This window comes from Gigantopelta aegis, chromosome 6 (assembly GCF_016097555.1).
Source record: "Gigantopelta aegis isolate Gae_Host chromosome 6, Gae_host_genome, whole genome shotgun sequence".
Taxonomy (NCBI): Eukaryota; Metazoa; Mollusca; class Gastropoda; order Neomphalida; family Peltospiridae; genus Gigantopelta; species Gigantopelta aegis.
The window spans coordinates 39244944-39269109 of record NC_054704.1 but is presented as its reverse complement, the minus strand read 5'-3'; the positions used below and the strand labels follow the sequence as shown (position 1 = coordinate 39269109).

The 24166-nt window shown below is 36.0% G+C and overlaps 1 protein-coding gene across 1 annotated transcript in view; it reads left to right on the top strand.

The window, feature by feature from the left end:
• Positions 1-10181: 10181 nt before the first annotated feature.
• Positions 10182-24166, top strand: part of LOC121374454 — a 19761-nt gene continuing 5776 nt past the window's right edge. Inside the window, exons 1-3 of the mRNA XM_041501559.1 lie at positions 10182-10516; positions 21891-21987; positions 22985-23164. Coding sequence (XP_041357493.1) covers positions 10199-10516; positions 21891-21987; positions 22985-23164 — 595 coding nt within the window. The 5' untranslated portion in view covers positions 10182-10198. The remainder of the gene's footprint in view (positions 10517-21890; positions 21988-22984; positions 23165-24166) is intronic.

Sequence of the window (24166 nt, the reverse complement as noted above, 5' to 3'; positions counted from 1 at the left end):
GTCCATGGGAGGGTCGAATGCTGGAACTATCGTCAAATCGCACACACAGTTTTGACCGTCGTGCGTCACGTTGGCTGGACTTTCATGCAACAACAAAACATTAATATACTTCCTTGGCCAGCTTTGATCCCCGACCTTTCTCCCATCGAACAAGTCTGGGACATCATGGAGCGACGTCTCAGACAGTGTGAGTCTCAACCGACCATTTCGGCCGAGATTTGTGTTAAGCTCAAACAAATATGAGGCAAGATCAGATTGGACGCTCGATAAGGAGCATGCCTCATCAGATCCGAACACGTTTGGCAAATCGCGGGAGTTTCACCCGTTACAAAACAACTGAAACAAACACGTTAAATTCACCCTCTCTACACGTGACATCAATTTGTGTTTCATTTGGTCATCTGAAACTATCCAGACATGAACAGTTCAAGCTAATATATTGTGCAATAACTTGTTGTGTTTTTGTAATAATTCCTATTAAAACATTTATTGAAAAACCTCCATTATTTAATGCTATATTTGAATTTCCCCTACTTATTGTGAACAGTATATACGTGAAAGTGAATATTTTTATAATTAAACATGTAGAGGTTGGTTGTCATGTTTTTCACGTTATGCCAACAGTTTCGAAGAATATATATCCAAAAAGATGATTATGATGGACATAATGTTTGACATCCAAGCTATCTTACTAAAGTCCGTCCTGCAGGGAACGCTTTTTTTCCATGCTACGGAATTTACTACACGTTATTTATTTTTGAGCCGATTGTTTTCTAAAGTGGACACAATTTCTTTTTTCCAAAACACTTTTACATTTGTTCTTACTTCAAACAAAACTGAAGTTGTTTACAAAAAAGCCCAAATATTTTCTTAGGAGGATGGGACGAACTATAGAATACTATCTAGTATACCGTAATCTAATATTGTTCCATACTAGTAATGTGTCTATCTGTTTATTTCCCCAGAAGATAGCATGGGTGACGTTTACTTCGGAGCTACAGATTTTGAGGATATTGGCGACTGGAGATGGGCTACTCTTGCATTTAACGACTGGGACCGCGAACCTGAAAGACCTCACGAACCTCAGACTGGCAGACAAGAATAATGTGCCTCTTTCTATAAATATTATGACTCGAAATGGGTAAACCGTAAATGCACCAATGAATGCCACTTCATTTGCGAGATAACATTTACGTAATATGTTACTGTTGAAGACAAATGCACTTGATCATGGCTGTTATTGTAAAGAATACTATGAATGTGGTAGTAGTAGTAGTAGTAGTAGTAGTAGTAGTAGTAGTAGTAGTAGTAGTAGTAGTAGTAGTAGTAGTAGTAGTAGTAGTAGTAGTAATATTTGTGTATTTTGATAGCTATTTAACAAAAAAACCCAACTAATATTGCATCTTCTGTTCCATCTAGATAATATTATTATTACGATAGAAGGAAATGTTTTATTATTATTATTATTATTATTATTAGTAGTAGTAGTAGTAGTAGTAGTAGTAGTAGTAGTAGTAGTAGTAGTAGTAGTAGTAATAGTTGTGTATTTTGATAGCTATTTTAAAAAAAACAAATGCATCTTCTGTTCCACCTAAATAATATTACTGTTATTACGATAGAAGGAAATGTTTTATTTAACGACGCACTCAACACATTTTATTTACGGTTATATGGCGTAGGATTATTACGATAGAGTCCTGCAGCAGAAGCCCAAACAAGTGAAGTATACCGGGGCCTGAAGTATACCATTTGTCACTATGGTGGAAATTAATCTCTGTGGTGCGGAGTTCATGAAAATATAAGATGACATTTTCTAAAGTTGGAGCGAACAAGATAGCGGTCATTTTCAAAAATGGCCGCCAGTCCATCAATAAAATTGTATATCTTTAGAACTACAACACTAATGTGATTTTGATGTCAAAACTGAGTCATTAAGTTAATTCAAACTGCTTAGTATACTGACAGATAATTGATTGTTACACAGTTAAAATGTCTGACGAAAATGCTGGTGTGTTTGGCATGAAAATCTAACTCTTGTTTTTTTTAAATACATCTTTTATGTTAAACATTAATTTTTGATGGTTGGTTGATATGTTTGGTAAATATTAAACACAATATAATCTAACAAGAAACTCCAATTGATTTGTTTTTTAACAGAAACAAATTAAATTATATTGTCTTGAAACAGGATCTAAAATTTGCGGGGTTTTATTTTTCTTTTTGAATAAAAGGGGCAGATAACTCTAACACTTATTTAAACATATAAATGCATGATCTCAAAAAACAATATCGAAAACACTAAAATAAATATGTTTAATACTAAATTATTAAACATTCTAAGTTGTAATCACTATCTCAGCTTGAATATATGATTTTCATTTTTAGCCCTTACACTAACTACAGACTGCAACTCTGCATTAAGATCAGTTTTAGTAGAAACATATCTTTCACTTGTAATAAGGGGGAGGGACGTAGCCCAGTGGTAAACGGTTCGCTTGATGCGCGGTCGGTTTGGGATCGATCCGCGTCGGTGGGATCACTGGGCTATTTCTCGCTTCAGCCAGTGCACCGCGACTGGTACATCAAAGGCCGTCGTATGCGCTATCTTGTCTATGGGATGGTGCATATAAAAGACCACTTGCTGCTAATCGAAAGGAGTAGCCTATGGCGACAGCGGGTTTCCTCCCTCAATATCTGTATGGTCCTTAATCATATGTCCGACGCCATATAAACATAAGTGAAATGTGTTGAGTGTGTCGTTAAATAAAACATTTCCTTCCTTTCTTCACTTGTAAAAATGCTTAATTTTCTAGTATAACTGATGGGAAAAAGCATGTGTCTGGCGAGATGCTATCCCTAAAATAACAAATAAAACGCTTTTGTGATGTATATGATGTATCAATATTCTATTAAGCCATTTTACATATGAACTGAACACTACATTTGTTTCAGAAAGTGGAATCATTATACAATGCATTTATATGCATGATTTGTTAATGAACTAAATTTGAAACATTTGTGTGAATGCAACTTTACCACAGAATTGCCATGTGTAAGCATACTTTAAATACTGGCAATGACATATTGAAGATTGTTCAACCAAGTGTAATACGCATTTCCATGCAGGGACCCAACAATTAGCGGCCGCCAACTTTTCTTCTTAAAACAATATCCCCTGTGTTCCTAGGTTTGTAATCAGCGCCAACTGGTCAACATTCTTCATCATTAAATTGAACAATTTCCGTGTCACAGCCAAATAATCATACCATATTGCTTATTCCTATTGCTGGTCATATATAGCATTCGCTCATATAAACCAGTTAAGTCTGGCATATATTGTTTCCATATATGAGGAGATAAAATAATATTTCGTTCATCCAATTTTTAATATTAGGCAAAGTTGGTATACGTCTATACAAAATACATAGTCTGAACGACACGAACATACTCTGTCTCAGTTTTGAACAGGACATGGCAAGTAAATATTACAAAAAATGGCAGTTGTGAAGTCAAAGTATTCAAACATCAGAATTGTGATACATACACAACTTACTTCAGGAAAATGAACACAACACATTGTGATAACATACAGTGATGTTGTCGTATTGCTTCTGTATTATTGTAGTACGAGTATAATTTAAAACATATTTGTATATCTCCTCACCTCACATGCAATGAACGACGATAATCCAGTTATATCTTACATAAACCAGAACTTGCTATATATGACCAGCTAAAACATGTGCAACACTGTAATATGATTTCTGCATCCTGTCTAGCTGGCTACAACACCGTGAGCTTGTTCTAGAGTCACGGAAACACTAAGTATACTGCATAATAATGAAGAAAGTTGAACAGTGTTAGTCGTTCCCGACCTTGAAACAAAGGCGCACTAGATATTTTTGAGAAAACACTTGATGGGTAGGGTTTAGCAAAAGTGATGAAACAGACTATTTCCATTAATTGATCGACAATTTCTGAATATCCTGATATGGACATATCTTGACATTGGACAACCTTTCACAGCAGCATGCAAATGTATCTGAGGGATAAACCAAATGATTTTGTTGCATATGTATATCCACTAACACAGGTTATGTCAGTTGAGTTAAAGTTTGTTTTATTTAACAACACCACTGAGGTTTTCCATAGTAGCAAGTGATCTTTTATACGCACAATCATACGGACAGGATAGCACATACCACGGCTCTGATATACCAGTCGAGGTGCACTGGCTGGAAATGGCCAAAATTAGCCCACCGGCGGGGATGGATCATACACTGACCGCGCATTAGGCGTGCGCTTTACCACTGGGCTACGTCCAGCGCCGTCAGTTGAGAGTGAATCTGAGGACAGTAGTATATCCAAGTGCAAGTGCACATTGGATGCGCTAACTAAGAGATGGAGAGTGCGAAACGCCCCGGTTCTTAGCGGTGTGCGGGGCCGTGCTTCCGCTGGAAAAAAGAAATGTAAATGTCCTGCAATGCAATTTCCTGCATTCTACAGATAATGTCCATAAAAAACGTTTTGCCAGAATGAATAGATTTTCCTCCAGCACTATAGGGGTGGTGTTCAGCTGTTTCTGCCACCCACCCCCAACACCCCCTGCACGTCCGTATGATTATGATGTGACATTTTGTACATTATATTAGCAATAAATGTGAATTAAATATCGATTTTTAGACAGATATATTTTATAAACGAATTCAATTTAATAACGAAATCAAGAACTCACGAAGAGAAATTGCAGTCTTCGGACGGAGATTGTTTTGAATGACATAATTTGAATAATATTAAATCGGTAATGTGTTCATAGACGTGCACTTTATAATATAAATACGACGCATTTTTTCAAATCTGCTAAACAGCGCTACTAGCGGTGTCATATTTGACTGCCCCGTGAGCATTTTTTCGGGGACCAAAATTGGAAGGTGGATTTCAAGTTTTTGGGACATTTAGAAAAGAGGGCCAAACTAATTATGGCCGCCAACACTGACAACTGTTGTAATGCTTGTGTTCAAGTTATTATAAAAGACACTTTACACATGACAAATAATAGCCATATGTTTACCTATTGGTTAGCTTACCAAAGGACTTTACAAAACAAAAACAAAACACACACACAAAACCCGCATGCACATGCGTACATAGGGTTCTATCGTTGAACACGTCAGAAGCGGTAGGTCATTGTGGTACAAAAGGCATGACATCACCCGATATGACATTCTTAAATATCCATTTAAACAACATGGCCGACACACCCGCGTTCTAAGAACACGTCGCTTGTCGGAACCTCTTAATACTGATGATATGATACAATTATCACCTTTCTCGAAATGAGATTTGACACTTTCTAAGGAGTGATCGATCCCACAATGTATGTGGAGTAATCATCATTTGTCAAACATACAAAATGGCGTCATTTAGTTTAAACAATTGGCAGTTACGTATCTGTGTTAATTTTTACACAAATACTTTATTCATTTGTGTTGTTGTTTTGTCGTTGTATTGTAATTGTATTCAACATAATAAACATAGTTAGGCTTTTGAAATTACATACATATAGTAATATCTAGAATGGTATATAAACATTCAGTATTGATTTTATCTGACACATAGACACAACATAATACATATCTATGGATGTGTAACAAAATTAATGTGTACAACTTACAACAGTATATAAATCAATATATATTATCTTTGTTAATTTGTTTTCTATTATGTTTCTAAATTAACTTGCCCTATTATCGGTAATGTGGTTACAACACGCCACTGCTGGCCCCCAAAACCAAACGATAATCCTACTGTGTGTGGAATTTTATTAACAGAATATGGTGACTATAACTCTGATATGCAACACCCATTACTATATAGTTTTTGCCATCTTCAATGAAAATTACAGGCACGTTGTTACAATAGCACAAAGTTCACAATTGCATGTAATGCCCTTGAATGGACGGGACATAGCCATTTAGTAATTCGCTCGTCCGATTTACGGTCGGAAATAGGATCCATCTCCGCTGATATGTAACACCCATTACTATATAGTTTTTTGCCATCTTCAATGAAAATTATAGGCACATGAGTCAAATATTGTTAAAATAACACAAAGTTCACAATTACACGTAATGACCTCCAATGGGCGGGACATAACCCTTTAGTAATTCGCTCGTCTGATACATGGTCGGAAATAGGATCCATGTCCGTTGGTGTGCCAATTGTGTTATTTCTCTTTCTAGTCAGTGTAACACGAATCGTATATCAAATGCCGTGGTATGTGGTATCATGTCTGTTGAATGGTGCATATAAATTGCTACAAATGGAAACATGTAGTGGGTTTCCTATGTATGTAAAAATTACCAAATGTTTCACATCCAATAGCTAATAATTAATAAATCAATGTGCTATCGTGGTGTCGTTAAAGTATACAAACTTTAACTTCAATTTCAACTCTTAACCTTGTTGAGAGAGAGAGAGAGAGAGAGAGAGAGAGAGAGAGAGAGAGAGAGAGAGAGAGAGAGAGAGAGAGAGAGAGAGAGAGAGGCAAGTACATAGCGTAGATAGGACAATGCATACTACTGTGCATTGCTGGAAGCTAGTTACGAAAAAAAGGTTCGAACAGAGTGATTGATTCAGAGATCCGTCGCACCTAAGAGATGCATCATATACTAAGCTATGTCCAGAGTGAATAGCAGGTAAGTTCTTGAACACAGTCAAGGAATTTAGCCATAAAGTTAAAATAAGGAACAATTGTTTCATGATACTTTAACAAATGTTACGCGTAAACACATTTAAACATTTCACACTGAGCATCCATTGTATAATCCATGCATAGTATGGAGGTGATAACTCAATTCATATTAATCGAGCCCATACACACTATTTACAAAATTATCTTTAGAATGTTAACAGGTTTCTGTTTTGTCATAGTTTGTCAAATCTTAGCAGACCATAACATAACTTGTCTATCGACAACTAATCTAGGGAAATAAAGGAACGGATCCTGTTTATTGACAACCTATAGCAATTTAAATATCTGTCTAGTACGTAAGTCAAGTGATACACTGGTACATTTAAAGATACGTCCAGTAAGGAAGGTCGTGCATGTAACGACATACCACCACATTTGAGATCATGGTTAACAATGTCTAAGGTGTAGTAATTGGAACGTCTGGGCCACGTGGTTCAAAGCAAGGTTAAGCTGACTCTGGGTTAGCATGACATTTTTCCTTTAAATAGCTTTGTTATAAATACAACAAAATAAATTTCGTATTAAATAATGAGTTGATACCTTATGCGTTTAAGTCGAGTTTTAGTATACCTTTTCGTTTCTTCTTTGTAGTCATTTAATGGATGATTTCTCTTAACCACCGGTTAAGCAAACTAATGATTGAACATCTGCCTCCTGTGTTGATACTTAAACAGAAACGCACTGTCACCGCCTTGTCACAGCAATATTGTCATCCAGTATGGTCACCATATGCATTTTATTTCATTCTCTCGTTATATTTTCTGGAGTATCATACTACAGTCAAACCTGTTTTAAGCAGCCACACAAGGAAGTAGATAAAAGTGGCCGTTTCAGACAGGTGGCTGCTGATCACAGGTTGTCACATATAAAGTCTTTAAAACATCTGTTGTTGTTTCTTGTTTTACAATCTGTACTACTAATCTACGGATGTGTGCTTCGAAGTTGACTATAAATCAACTTTTGACATGTCTCCTTCAGAAATAATGCAAATGGAATGTTTTAAATTAACCTTTCTCAACAAGTTTGTTTTCTTTTTTCATTTAATTATTTAATTCCTACTTCATGTGGTGTATTGTCGTAGTAAGTGGATGTCAATCGTAGCCTGCTGAGAGGCAATTAGATTAGACATACTCTCTTAATTGATACACAGTAGAGATGTCGGTACTTGATGGGTATTATATAGTATTCCTGGAAGTGTGAGGATCGGTGATTTACTGCACCTTATCGCTGTTGTTAAAATATCCCTTTTATATTATAGTTAGTGGTGTAACAAAACATGGAACTATCGATATATTGCAATAGTCAGTATCTCGATAGCAATGCATCGATAGTCAATTCAACTATCGATAACTATCGCAATTGTTTGCTCCACGATCGATAGTTTTGATAGTATGCATAGTCAAATCCTTTGATCTTGTGGAGTAAAAATAATAAAAGATATTCATCCTTATCCATTATTACAAAGAAGTACTTCTGCGTCCCTGCTACGTCGGTGCCCTCAGATAGTGTTTTATCATGCAACCATGCTTAATATTGACCTGATAACCCCTACCTGATAATTCGAAGTGTTATTATGTCACTAGGAAATAATTTGTGCGCATGACGAATGGTTCCTCAATTTCAGTTAGATCGTTTTCTCATTTTTCAAACATCCATTTACAGCAATAATTGATGAACTGCATAAATACAATTTAACATTAACACTAAATTACCGGTTATTTTTTATTTCTCCATTATTCGCTCCCATTCGGAACTAGCCAGCGTTTTTAATTAAACATTTTGAAACAAAAACGCAAGTAGCTCCCTGCAAACAATGTTTACATTGGGAACAACGTCTGACGTCACAGTCACTAGCATCCAGCGATGTAGATCGTCTTCAACTCACTTGTTACACTGTTATCAAAACCTCACAAAATAACCACTATATCAAAACGTAGTAACCTGATATTCTATATTTCAACAGCCGGCGATATTGTTATTGCACAGTGATCGCAATTAATATCAAAACACGTGGTTAAGTTAATTTTTCTACACAAACATTGGAAAACATAAACATTATATTTCTGCAGGAACCCTCGAAACCATCAATAAATAGTTTGATAATAAGCCGATCTTTCTGCAAAAACATTGAACGCCATAGAAAATAAAGCATAACAACAATAATGTGGGATCTTTATATTATACATTTATTAAATATGATCTCACTACCGTGTGACATTATTACAACTAAATATTATTATAACTAAATACACACACAGACATACACACAAACACAAACATACGTACATACGCACGTACATTCACACACACACACACACACACACACATACACACATCACATCACACCATACACACACATACACACACACACACATACATATATATATATATATATATATATATATATATATATATATATATATATATATATATATATATCAATACAGACATATATTTTGGAAGATTGAAGTACATAGTTTTGCGAAATTTCTATTTATATTCCTGTTATCAAACGGTTTAAGAATTCACAATACTATTGTTTAACTACTATGACTATTGCAATAATATCACAATAGTAGTTTAACTAACGCAATGCTATTGCAATAGTAAAACTGACCGCAATAGTCACCCCTTATAATAGTAAGCATTTAGTGTGGCCGCTTAATACATGTATTTAACAATTTGGGATCTAATTAAGGTGGCCGCTGGCCGCGTTAGGCAGGTGTCGGCTTATTACAAGTGCGTTTATATTACAAATCGTTTGGGAGGTAAAAAAAGTGATCCCTTAAGGCAGGTGACCGCTGATTACAGGTGGCCGCTAGGACAGTTTTAACTGTATATAATTAATATTTATGTGTGTGTGTGTGTGTGTGTGTGTGTGTGTGTGTGTGTGTGTGTGTGTGTGTGCGTGTGCGCGTGTGTATATATAGAGAGAGAGACAGAGAGACAGACAGAACGTGATAGGCATACAGACTCAGGAACACACTCACACTCACCGTCGGTCGGCAAATTTTCAAGGTTCCAGTGTACCACGACTGGTTTATCAAAGTTCGTGGTATGTGCTATCCTGTTTGTGGCATGGCACATACAAAAGACCCCTTGCTATTTATAGACAAAACGTGGCGGGTTTCCTCTCTAATACTATGTCAGAATTACAAAATGTTTGACATCCAATAGCCGATCTTTAATATATATATATATAATTACATTCACACATTTACACACAATATTATTATATATATGCTACAAACCATTGAAGTTCCTTTAAGAGTTTAGACAGTGACAATTCATATTGACTAATTCTGTAGGCAATCAAACACCAGAAGATCAGGGACGCTAAATTAAACGTTACCTCAGCAACATAACAAATAAACGCGTTAGTGTATGTCAGTTTTGGATTCTAAATGATTTGGTAGAGACTTTGTGACGGCGTATTTGTGTATAATGGAAGGTAAAATGATGTTGGCTATTTTTCTGGCATCTGTTGAATTGTATGCGGTGGTAAGGAGCTCGTGTCCTGCTTGTACAAACATAGACAATTTCAGTGACCTGGTAATACACAACACTGCCATGGACAGCACTTTTAAAATATTAAAGGATTTCGGCTTACTCCGTTGTGTACAACAATGCCTTTTCAGAACCAGATGTAACTCTATAAACTTTGATATTTCAAGAAGCATATGTGAACTGAACCAGGCAACTAACAATAGTCCATCATTCAGAAATGGGAGTTTATTTTCTGAAATGACAAATTGGCCCAAGGTATGTATAGTAAATACAAACGAGCGAATAATTATTATTCTATGTAATTGTAAAATGTCCACTTTTTAGATGTGTCAGATTTTAAGGGTTTCTACTCATGGAAAATCCTTTATATGTTGTTTGTTTCTACTAGTGTTCTTTTACATAAGTTCGTCTTATATGTCTCTTTCTTGAATACGTCTCCACCAGTTGATTTTCTATTATGTCTATTTAGTGGGGTTTCTTAGTTCTTAATATAGGGTCAATTATTCACTTTCCAATATGGCATTTTGCACAGCGTTGTCTCGGTGTCTATTTAAAAATCCACCGAGACCCATTTCGGGTCTTGATCAGAAATCAAAGATGGCCGCCATTTTCGAGATGGCGGTAATGATTTTGTTGAAAAGTTTTTATGATATATATTCTGAACCCATTAACCGATTTTGACAAATAAAATATCATCCTCTTTTTTTAGACTTATATAGTGGTTTTACTTAATAACGCCCAAAACGTCAATGTAAAAACATAGAAACCTGTGGTAAAATCAGCAGATGTTTATAAAATATGGAAGTCGGATTTCAGTGTCAAGACAAGTTTACATCAGTGTTGCTTAACAAGAATTTCGTAATAAAAATTATAAAAAAGCCACACCATGTTTTCATATTTTGTGTTAATCATAATTTTTTAAGCAAGTATTTTATTATTATTATAAATCTCAATTTTTCAATAACAAATCAGTATAAAATATAACATCATGGCTACGCCAGTGCGTGACAGAGAATAAAAGTAGCTAAGAACTATGTTCAGTAACAATTCATTGCCCCTTACCGGTACGATTGATGATGGAAACATGTACATAACACTCTCCGTGCACTGAAATATGAGTCAAATTCTTAGGTCATCTTATTTCCATATACATGTACTTAGCTTTCTGACACCCAATAGCCGATGTGAATTTATGTGCTGGTGTGTTGTTAAACATCCATGCATTCATTATCTGATGTTTTACTAAACTTAAATAAAGTAGCAGTGAATAAAAACAATATCATATATTTATTTTTCGCCGCATTTGATAAAGAAATGCTTTTTCATTGTGGCATAAACAACAAAGGTCGGTTTGGCATAATGTTACGGGATTCCTAAATGAGGTCTTTGCTCAATTTGTTGAACAGTGAATAACGTACAGCATTTGTTTTAATGCAATCAAATATTATGTAGCTATATTGTATTGAGCAATATGAATTAAACATATTTAGGGGTCACAATAGGATTGTGACCTTTAATTTTGTCCAAAGCTCTCGCCTGATGCGCGGTCAGCCTGGGATCAATCCCCATCGGGCTATTTTTCGTTTCGACTGGCATATCAAATGTAGTGGTGTGTTCTATCCTGTAAAAGATACCTTGCTACTAATCAAAATAATGTAGCGGTTTCCCTCTCTGAGACTATATTTTAAAAATTACCAAATGTTTGATATTCAGTAGCCGATGTGCTCTAGTGGTATCCTTAAACAAACAAACTTTTTCTCCAAACTGCTTGTGTCAAAGTTCATAAAAGACAATTTACACATGACAAATAATAGCCATATTTGGCCTACTGTTTAGTTTACTAAAAGACTCTACAAAGAAAAAATCCGTGTGCCTGCATGAGTTCGTGCGTGGTTCTTATTACGTCGGATTGTATCGTTGGACACGCTAGAAGCGGTAGGTCATTACGGTACAAAAGGCATGACATCACCCGATATGACATTGTTAAAAAATCATTTAAACAACATGGCCGTTAAACCTGTGTTCTAAGAAGACATCGCTTGTCGGAACCTCTTAAGACTAATGCTATAATACAATTATCATGCGATTTAAACCGGCTTCGGTGGCGTCGTGGTTAGGCCATCGGTCTACAGGATGGTAGGTACTGGGTTCGGATCCCAGTCGAGGCATGGGATTTTTAATCCAGATACCGACTCCAAACCCTAAGTGAGTGCTCCGCAAGGCTCAATGGGTAGGTGTAAACCACTTGCACCGACCAGTGATCCATAAGTGGTTCAACAAAGGCCATGGTTTGTGCTATCCTGCGTGTGGGAAGCGCAAATAAAAGATCCCTTGCTGGTAATCGGAAAGAGTAGCCCATGTAGTGGCGACAGCGGGTTTCCTGTGAAAATTTGTGTGGTCCTTAACCATATGTCTGACGCCATATAACCGTACATAAAATGTGTTGAGTGCCTCGTTAAATAAACATTTTTTTAATGCTAATTAGCGTTTACTAAGCAGTGATCTTCCCCATATAACATATGGAGTAATATTGATTTGCATTCTCCCCAGCTCTCCATATAACATAAATAGTGGTGTCGATTTTTTCACTGGTAAAATATGTCTGAAAAAATGTATTTGGACAGCGTTTAAGATATCAGTTTTCTCATGTCCCCAAATTTCGCACCCATGTAGTAAAACTGGAAGGATCATCGAGTCGAACATTTTAAGTTTACAGTCAACTGACAGAAAATATTCTTTGGCTTTTGCAAGTACAAAATGCATTGCTTTGGTAGCTTGTTGTTTAAGTCTCATCTTTGTAATTCGGAAGTTATTTTTATTAGTAAATGTAATTCCTAGATATTTATACTCTTTAATGTTTTCTAAAGCAGTGTTTCCTATCTTGAAAATATGTCTGTAGTCTTTAGCTGTACCGTTAAAAATAATTACCTTCGTTTTAGTGATATTCATAAAAGGTGTTTAACGTATGCTGTAGGTCAGATGCAGTTGTTGCTAAGAGGGCTGTATCATCAGCATATAGCAGACAGATAAGTTGAAGACCAGCGTCAACTGGGTTTTCGGGATTATCTGGGATAGGGGAAAGCCCTTCACATCCATGTTTGAATAAGTAGTCTTCTAAATCATTTAAATATAAAGAAAATAAAACAGGTGATAAATTGTCGCCTTGCCGGATGCCGTTGTTGCATGGAAATAGCCCGGGGTGTTGGTTGTTTACATATATAAGTGATTTAAGTTCTTGGTACATCTGGTGTATGATTCTAAAGAATTTGCCGTTTATATTATTATATAATAATTTTTGCCTAGATTAGTTCGTGAAACCATGTCGAAAGCTTTCTGAAAATCAACAAAAGCGCAGTATAACTTCTTTTTTCTTTTTTTCAAGATATCTATCAAATTATGTAAGGTGAATATGTGGTCTGTTGTGGAGTAGCCTTTACGAAAAGCAGCCTGGACTTCACTCATGATATTATTTTCTTCAATAAATATATTTAAACGGTTACTGAGTATAGATGTAAATAACTTAGAACAACAGAAAAGCAATGTGATCGGTCGGTAGTTTTCAGGCGATAGGCGGTTTCCTTTATTTTTTAAAAATTGGTATGATCATACCATTGAGCCATTCCTCCGGCAAAACACCATGCTCGATGAGTATGTTAAAAAGTTTAACGTAAACTGGCAAGAGAATTGTTGCGGTTGATTTAATGTACTCGTCAACGACTTTGTCAATACCAGCAGCTTTATCATTTTTAAGTTGTTTTATGCCTTTTAAAATTTCATCTTCGCTGAATTGTCCATTAATAATACTGTCATTGTTTACTTCATTTAGTGCTTCGTCCATATTAAATTCGGGTGTATTATCCTCATTCGGTTCGCCCTTGTTTAAATTACTGAAGAAATTGAAGAATTCATTTACTGGGGGAACGTTTATGTCCGATTTGCGTGGTCCCTTTAATATTTTATAGAATCCCTTGGAATCGTCTAGTCGTAATGTTCTCATTTTCCTTTCAGTTTTAAATCTGTGTTGTGAGTATGCGTTAGAAATACATTTCTTATAGGACTTACTGGCATTAATAACCTCTTTTTATTTTCTATTGTTTTGTGTTTTGAGTATAATGTTTTTGATTCATGATACTGCCTTCGCAAATATTGACATCTTACCCCAAACCAGGGTCGCTTATTAGCAGTGGACTTTTTATCACGGTTGTTAGCGCGAGCACGCACCTGACCAAATGTTGAGACAGCCGAGTCTAAAAATAAATTTTTCAGCGTGTCGGCTGCTTGGTTAACACGTGCTTGTATATCAACAGATTCATCGTCCAGTACTAAGAGGATTGTTTGAACAAAGTTATTATCGATATTATTAATATATTCCTCTCGTTTACTTGGGATCCACTTACGAATGTTACTGGGCGCGACTTCATCACTTATATTCTTCCTAATATCAACATGCGTGTTGGAGTAAGTATTGCATTTATATGTAAGTGCTAATGCACAATGAATATCTGAGAAAAGTGGGTCAAAATCACAGATATCGAAATCAGTTACATTTTCAAAAACATGGTAGGTACCGATTGCGTAATCGATCAGGCTTGAGTCTTTGCTTGTTACTTTCCCTATGTTTTTATCATTTCCACATCTACCGTTTAGAATATATATATTATGTACTTTACACAGCTGTACAAGTTTTGCCCCATGTCCATTAACCCTTCCCTTGTCCTGGCTTGCCCTATCTCTAGGAATATCGATATTATCCAGCTTTGATATATCATTTAGGAAATTTTCCATATCAATATTATCAATAAAGATATCATCATCAAGAGTAATATAATCAGGATAACATTTGGTTCTGGCATTGAAATCACCCAATAACAGCAAAGGTTTTCCTGATTCTACATTTTGAGAGATTTCATTTTCTATAATGTCAAAAGTGTCTTCTTTAAAATATGGTGATCCAGTAGGTGGGATATATACAACACCTACTGTTAAGCAATTACCATCACCTTTCTGAGTTTGGATGTCTGTGATACTAAACCAAGATATATATTGAGAGGATATTTGTTCGGTGACTTTGACAATATTAGCTAATTAATTTTTTACACCAATAACAATGCCGCCGGATGACTTTATACCTTTTCTATTATTGAAATAAGTTCTGTATCCTGGAATAAGTTTTAGCATACTGTCAGAGTCATCAGTTTTACTTTCAGTGAAACATAAAATGTCATATTTTGAAATAAAGGATAAGAAGTCAGGTATAATTAGTTTACTTTTTAACCCACAGACATTCAAACTTAGAATTTTTAACTTGACACCATCAGTGTTAATATCAGGGTATTCTGTCCCATCAGTAATTTGTGGATTTTCAACAGAATGTTCGGTCTTCTTGTTCTGAATACTATCTTGGGGCTGATTTTCTGTGTGAAGTAAATTTCTGCAGTGAGTATTACTATTAGTATGGGGTTGCTTTACAATGAAAGGTAAATTATTTTGGTAAGTAATACTACTAGATTGGTTAGATATGATAGTTTGCTCTGCATAACCAAGATTCTGGTGAGTAGCTGTATTTACAAGATTTTGTGAGTTACTCATAGTTGAAATGCTAATTGGATTGTTAACATGGAGGTCAGAAATCACAGTCTGTTCAGAATGGTGTAAGTTAAAGTAGGCATTAATGTCTATTAACTCATTATGTGAACTATCTTTACCTATATGGTTGTAAGGAGTATCAACATGTACTCTATTTTGTGAATATCTAGGGAAGTAAGCATCAGTATGTACAACATTTGGTAAATTATTTACAAATAGGTCAGTAGCAGAAATTAAATCATTATGTGGAATGGTATCTGTCTCTCTATTTTGACAACCATAAGTAGTATTACTATCTGCAATCATAGTTGCATGACTATTATGGTAGCTATAGGTAGTATCAGCATCAGCATGTACACTATTTTGTGAATAATTACAAGGGTAAGTGTCAATATGTACAGAATTGTTTGACTTATTCACAAGGTCACTAGCATCACAGTTAATGGTTAATTTATTATGTGAGATCATATTTGTATCTCTATTACCATATTGTAATTATAAAGATGAGTATCAACATGTACAAGATTATGTGACATATTCACAAGAGGTTCATTATTAATACTGTTATTATTAATAATTAACTCTTGAGATAACATATCTGTATTTTGACACTTGTCATGGGCAATATCAGTATCAATATTCGCTATATTTTGTGAATAATTAAAGCAAGCTTCATTACATAAAGTGTATTGTGGATTACCCTCAGGTACATTATTACATCTGTGATAGGTGCATGTAGTTGGGTAAATATCAGTTCTTATAATAGGGTGTGAGTTACTAACATATATAGCATTAGTGAGATTGTTTTGATAACTAGAATGGATAAGGTAGTTATCAGTATGTAAAGGGGTTTGAAATTTGCTCACTGATAATGTATTAGCAGTGTTGTTACTTATTGGCTCATTGTGTGTAGGTATACATGTACCTATATCAGTGTGATGATTGGGGTAAGTATCGGTATATGCATTTGGGGAGAGGTTAGTAACCAGTTCATTATCTACTGTTATATATTCATTAACATGGTCATGTATTTTGTCAACTCGGTTATATGTATGTACATAGGAATAATGATCAGCATGTTCATCACCATGTTCTGGCCAGTCTGCAACAGTTTTATCATGACCAGGTTAAGTAAAGTAAGAGTCTGTGTCTCTGATGTTATGTGAATTATGTATGGGTAAGTCACTTGTAGGATTAATAATGGGAATATCACTATGTACTGACAAAAGTGTACCAGCATAGTCACACCTAGCTTGAATAACACTAGGTCCATAGTTTTGTAGACCACCCACATTGTGGTAAGGATATTCCTGTATACCTGTATTTGGTATTGGGCAGTTCTGATGGATACTAGGTGTTTTCAAAATATGCCGTCCACCTTGCCTGTCCTAGCTTCCAGCTTCTGCCTCTTCTGGCATACCTGTGAATCTATTAGAGGTAGGTACAGGTGTGTTTGAGGTGGGTGAGACATATCTGTGTTTTTTAATAGGTGGGGATGACTTTGGTGGTGATGTCTTCCTTTCAGCAGTTGTAGAGGTGTATATGGGTGTTGGTCCATGGTACCTTTGTTCAGGAAATACTTCTTGTCCATCAATAAAAAGGCAGTCAACTTTCTCTCAGCGATTTCTTGGGGGTACTGATCGCTAATTCCGTATGGTTTTCCTGCAAGTTTTTTTGCTGCCCGTTTGATTTTGCCCTTATCACTCAGTTTTACAAAATGTGCCACAATTGTTCTGGGCTTGGTCTGGGACTCACGAAACGGGCCTAGTCTATGTGTCTCTTGGACGGGTGCATCGGTAATGTCAATTTCCTTTTCGAGAAAAGACGCCAGTACAGTTTCAGTGTTCTCACTTTGTCCACCATCGAGTACACCATAAAATAAAAGATTAAATCGCATGGACCGGTGCTGGAGATAGAGAATATCGGCATGTAGTCTGTCATTTTCAATCTACATGTCGTTCATACCTTTCGACAGGTAGCGTATGTCTTCCTGAGCTATGTTCATGTTTTTTGAAAGGTTATGGACAGTTTGTTTAAGTGTATTAGTTTCAGAGTTTATTGCATCAAATCCAGTACTGATGAATTGACAGCTGTCTTGTACTTTGCTGATGCGGTCATGGGCAGATTTAATACCAGCACTCAGTTGACTCAGCGTGTTTTCGATGGTACACATTTTCGTTTCAATGATTTCAATTTTCTCAGTTCGTTTATGTATTTCACTTACAGTCATAGTCAATCTAGTGATTTGGTTTGTGGTAACTGAGTGAATAGTTGCTGTTGTTGTTGTTGTTGTTGTTCGGACAAACATGGCGGACATGACATTACGGAACTGGCTGGAATGGTGATTGTTGCATCTGACGGTTTGTTAGGTCTAGCAGTTGAATATTAGGGTTTCCATGTTCTGGGGACTTTGTAAAATCAACAACGTTTACCTGAGTTGCTGTTTTGGGGTCTTTACTCATCGAGTAGGCCAGATAATGTTTGTTTTACCCGAAAAATCTTGACAACGAAAAACACTTGACCACCATCTTGTCACGTAAAAGAGAAAGGAAATGTTTTATTTGTCGACACACTCACATTTTATTTACGGTTATATGGCGTCGGGCGTATGGTTAAGAACAACACAAATATTGAGAGACGAATCCCGCTGTCGCTACTTCATGGGCTACTCTTTTCGATTAGCAGCAAGGGATATTTTATGTTCATCATCCCACAGACATGACAGTACATACCACAGCCTTTGTTACGACCGCTGTGGTGCATTGGCTGGAACGAGAATCGGACGCGCATCAGGCGAGCGCATATGAAAGAGCGAATTATTATATATTATATGTAATTGTAAAATGTCCAATTTTTGCAAGTGTCCGATTTTCCAGGGTTTGTACCGAGGGAAAGTCTTTTATATGTTGTTTGTTTCTAGTAGCGTTTTTTTTTTTTGTTGTTGTTGTTGTTGTTGTTTGTTTTTTACTTAAGTTCGGCTGATATATCTCGTTTCTTTTATATTTCTCCAAAAATTGATTTTCTAATAATATATCTACTGACAAATTTTCTCCCACGCACAATCATCATTACTTTTGCTTGTATATTTTTTTTTTTATATAAACGTTATTAAAAGAAAACAAAACCAGTGCGCTAATAAGGACAGTGAATTAAATTAATTGCTGTTGTTTCTGTCTATTATTATTTGTGAATGGTTTTTAATTACATCCGTAACATAAAATGCCAACGCAAACCCTAAATTAGCATATCTAAACTACATTCAAAATAATAGGAAGTGTTTTGTTTAACGACGCACTCCACACATTTTATTTACGGTTATATGGCGTCGAACAAATGGTTAAGGACCATACATATATTAAGAGAGGAAACCCACTGTCGCCACTGCATGGGCTACTCTTTCCGATTATGCAGTCACAATAACAGAGCACCTAATAAATGCAATGCATTTGTGTACAACAGCAGAATACATACCAGAGCTGCCAGCTACCCTTTAATATCATAATTGTGATTTGCCAACATACATATTAGCCGTGCTGTTAGTACGGAACATCTTAAAGTTGCAGAGGTGTTAATGACGTAGGTATATACCGGTTGCAGTGAAGTAAATGAGTTGCACATCTAAAGGTTTCTCTGGGATTCATGAGTTGCATATCTAACTGTTGAATGGTTCTAACAATTCATATATAAATATTGCCGCGATCTTAATGAGCTACATGCCTAAACGTTGCCGTGATGGTAATGGGATACATGGTTAAATGTTGCCGAAATCGACCAGCCATCATTTTAGTAAGATATGCATCGTATATACATGTTGCCGCTGTTTTAATGAGGTACCTGTCCAAGTATTGTCGTGATGTTAATGCATTACATATAAATATGTTGCCGTGATATAAACGAAGTAAAGACACTAGATTTAACGGTGTCGGCCCGGAAAGTAGAAAATCCTATTTTGGGTGGTACCGGTAAGCCGAATAATAAATGTCCCGGGAAGCAGAAGGGTCCAATTGATTTGCAAGTTCTTGCTCGCTGTATGAGACGTGTTTTCTTTAACAACGAAATGAAGAAGCGTATTCGCATAGGATTACCAACAATAGGAGCCCGCACGTCTATGGAACTCTGTTTGTTTGTTTTGGGGTTGTTTTTTGTTGTTTTTTTAATTTGGGGGGAGGGATTATAGGATTACTGTTCGGGTTATCATTTGTGCGTGTGCGCGTTTTATTGTGTGTTGTTGTTATTTCATTTAATTTGCTCAATTTTATATGTATATTGGAGGTTTTTAGAAAAAAAATTGTTTTAGGTGATGCTAAACATAAACTGTGGTCATTTCTTTGTTTCTGCAGCCATTGTAGAATCTTATTCGACTAAGACATTGAAAGAAAGAAATGTTTTATTTAACGATACACTCAACACATTTTTTATTTACGGTTATATGGCGTCAGACATAGGGTCACACAGATAGAAAGAGGAAACCCGCTGTCGCCACTTCATGGGCTATTCTTTTCTATTAGGAGCAAGGATTCTTTTATATGCACCATCCCACAGACAGGGTGGTTCATATCACGGCCTTTGATATACCAGTCGTGGTACACTGGCTGGAACTAGGACAGTTAATGCGATAATTGAGATACTTGTCCAACAGAAAACCCTGTATTTGAAGTATAACTTATTGTTTGGGGAAACCGGCCTCGGTGGCGTCGTGGTTAGGCCATCGGTTTAGAGGCTGGTAGGTAATGGGTTCGGATCCCAATCGAGGCATGGGATTTTTAATCCAGATACCGACTCCAAACCCTGAGTAAGTGCTCCGCAAGGCTCAGTGGGTAGGTGTAAACCACTTCCACCGACCAGTGATCCATGGTTTTTGCTATCCTGCCTGTGGGAAGCGCAATTAAAAGATCCCTTGCTGCTAATCGGAAAGAGTAGCCCATGTAGTGGCGACAGCGGGTTTCCTCTCAAAATCTGTGTGGTCCTTAACCATATGTCTGACGCCATATAACGGTAAATAAAATGTGTTGAGTGCGTCGTTAAATAAAACATTTCTTTCTTTGTTTGGGGAAAATATATAGAATGTAAGATATTGTCACTTCTTACTTTTGGAGGTTGTTATAAATTAATCCCATGACCTATAAAATTAAATCACAAACGGAAACATATTTTCCTGGTTGATGTAAAATTCGATAAATTGATTTTCGTTTTCTGGCTGCTACAGTTGCGGCCGCCTTGGATTAAAATTAACTATATAATGACATACAGATTAATGTGGACAAACGTCCATCGTGTTGTTTTGAGATTCAGATACATACATCTATCAAAAACGTTTGGTGCCCTTAGATAGTACCAAATTATCAAATATGGGGTCTCAGCTCATGGACTAATTATTATATTTATATTATTTAGTTTTTAAATTATTATATATAGTATTAATACCCACGATGTAAGCAGACATACGAATTCGTAGTACTAATATCTGTACTGTGATATATAGTATCAGTTCAGCGTTACCTTTTGACTGCACACACCGACAAATAAACAACGGGCAATTAACTAGTGCCTGGAAGTAGATATTCGTAATTGGTAAACACCAAGTTGACCCACTCCGTAGAATTAATTTTAGGACCTTTTATACAAGTGTATCTACTTCCCGGGTCATAACCGTTTTAACCCGTAAACAATGTACAGTAAGTTTAGTTTATTTACAAACCTGTAACTCATTTGGATAAAGTTACAATAGAGTGAACAAGTTAAAACGGGAAATATCCTTAAAAAGTAGACTAGAAATCGAATCAATAAACCGCTACTTCTCAGACGCACGTGCGGGTTGTGTTGTTGTTTTTTTTTTTAAATATGAATAATGCAATTTTTGTATTAGAAACACCAGTATAACCAGAAACAGTTCGGTTCTACGGACATGGATAATCTAAAGAATAACATATAAGTAATGTTTGATTTCAGTGATCATAAACGACTCTAATAGTGAAAAATATGCTGTAGTGTTTAAACACTAGGATCTGTCCCTTTAATGAAATACATATATTATTTTTTTCAGAGACTTGCTGGTATATGTGAGAACCGTTCCTGTCCAACAAACAAAACATGTGTGATTGAAAAACAGGGTTCACAGAAATTCACCGATTGTATCACAGGTAATTAAATAATACAAATAAGCATTTAATACTACTACTAATAATAATAATGATTATAAATTATAATAAAATATAATAATAATAAAATAATATATTGAACCCCCTCCCCCTATAAAAAACAAACAAAAACAAAGACAAAAACAAAAACAAACAACAGCACTAGTATTAACACAACTAGTATTTTGACAGCAGAAAGAAAGGAAGTCACGAATGTTCTATTTTGCAACGTACTGAACACGTTTTAAACACGGTTATATGGCGTCGGATATACATGTACGGTTAAGGACCGTTGAAAGGAAACCCGTTGCCCCTACACAATGGGCTACTCTTTCCGATTAGTAATATAGGATATTATATATGTAGCATCCCAGACACAGGATAGTACATACCACTGCCTTTGTTACAGCAGTTGTGGAGCACTGGCTGGAAAGAGAAACAGCGGATCGATACTAGGTCTACCACTGAGCTACACCCCCGCGCCTAATTACAACCACTTTGTCACCGGGAGCGATGGAGCTGTAGTATGACAGTGGGCACTGCACCTCGGCTGAAAGACGACTTAATAATTTCGCCACACCCAACCCATATCATAGCTCAACTGTCCAATATCCGATGAGGTTACGATTCCAGATTTGTTAACATTTGACAAGGCGTGGCTGTCATTTATTCGTACCGCACGATGATTTTGGTTTTTTCTCAATCACTGGGCTGTTTTGTTTTGGTTGTTTTGGGTGGGGTTTTTTTATTATTTTTTTATTATTATTTTTTAATTTCTGGGATTTTTTTACCCCAGTTTTCAATTCGACTCTTGGAACACTGGCATTTTGATACTCTCGAATTAATAACTTATTAAGTAAACATTCTATGTAGCATTAATTTATTTGAATTTATTTACAACAAATAAATACACAAACATGGTGGAACATAGAATTAAAACGTCATGATAACCGCTTTTTAAATATCCATTGACACTAATAATGTTGCTTGTTTTAAACAGATGACAGATCTCCGCTAGACAAGGGGTACACAAAGGCGCCAGCTTTTCCATTCTTCTACAAAACATACACTGTAAACAAGAACTATGCCGATGCCAGCCAGACTTGCCATGACGAAGGAGCACGGCTCATGGAACCTGACACAGAGGAGAAGAACACCTTCATCCGTGGTATCATAGATGGTAAAACAACTTTTCGTTTTGATATGGAAAGCCTCGTTTTGTACTACAGAATCCATACAGATGTGTCATGTAATTTAATTTAAAATAAAGGGTTCAATATTAATATCATAAAATCTCTCTCTCTCTCTCTCTCTCTCTCTCTCTCTCTCTCTCTCTCTCTCTCTCTCTCTCTCTCTCTCTCTCTCTCTCTCTCTCTCTCTCTCTCTCTCTCTCCACCTGTAGATGCGTACATAGAATCAAAAATCCTACTTGCATTAAAATAAAACCTGACACAGAGGAGAAGAACACCTTAATCCGTGGTATCATAGATGGTAAAACGACATTTAACACATTTAATGACGAATTTAAACAGCAATCGTCCTTTAAACTGTGTTGAAAGAAGTGTCATGCATATAATTATTAAACTTCTGTGAAAACGCACCATCCAATTTTCAGTTGTGTGTGGTTACTAAGAAAACCACACAATAACTCTAACCTATGTATACAATTTTGGAGTTATTTATTTTATTGTCTGAATACACCAAGTTACAAAAAAAGTTTTTTTTTTTTTTTAAATCGTTTTTTTACAACTACTAATGTGACTGGTGCGTTTTCATTGGAGTTTAGTATGCATACAGACAGTGTGAAAATCAACCGACCATTTTGGCTGAGATTGGTGTTAAGCTCAAGCAAATATGAGGCAAGATCCCCCAAAATCAGATTGGTCGCTCGATAAGGAGCATGCCTCATCAGATCGGAAAACGTTTGGCAAATCAAGGGAGTTTCACCCGTTACTAACCACTGGGACAAAAACGTTAAATTCACCCTCTCTACACATGACATCAATTTTTGTTTCATTTGTTCATTTGAAACTATCCAGACATGAAAAGTTCAAGCTAATATATTGTCCAATAACCTGTTGTGTTTTTTGTAATAATTCCTATTGAAACATTTATTGAACAACCTCCATTATTTGATGCTATATTTGAATTTCCCCTACTTATTGTGAACAGTATATACGTG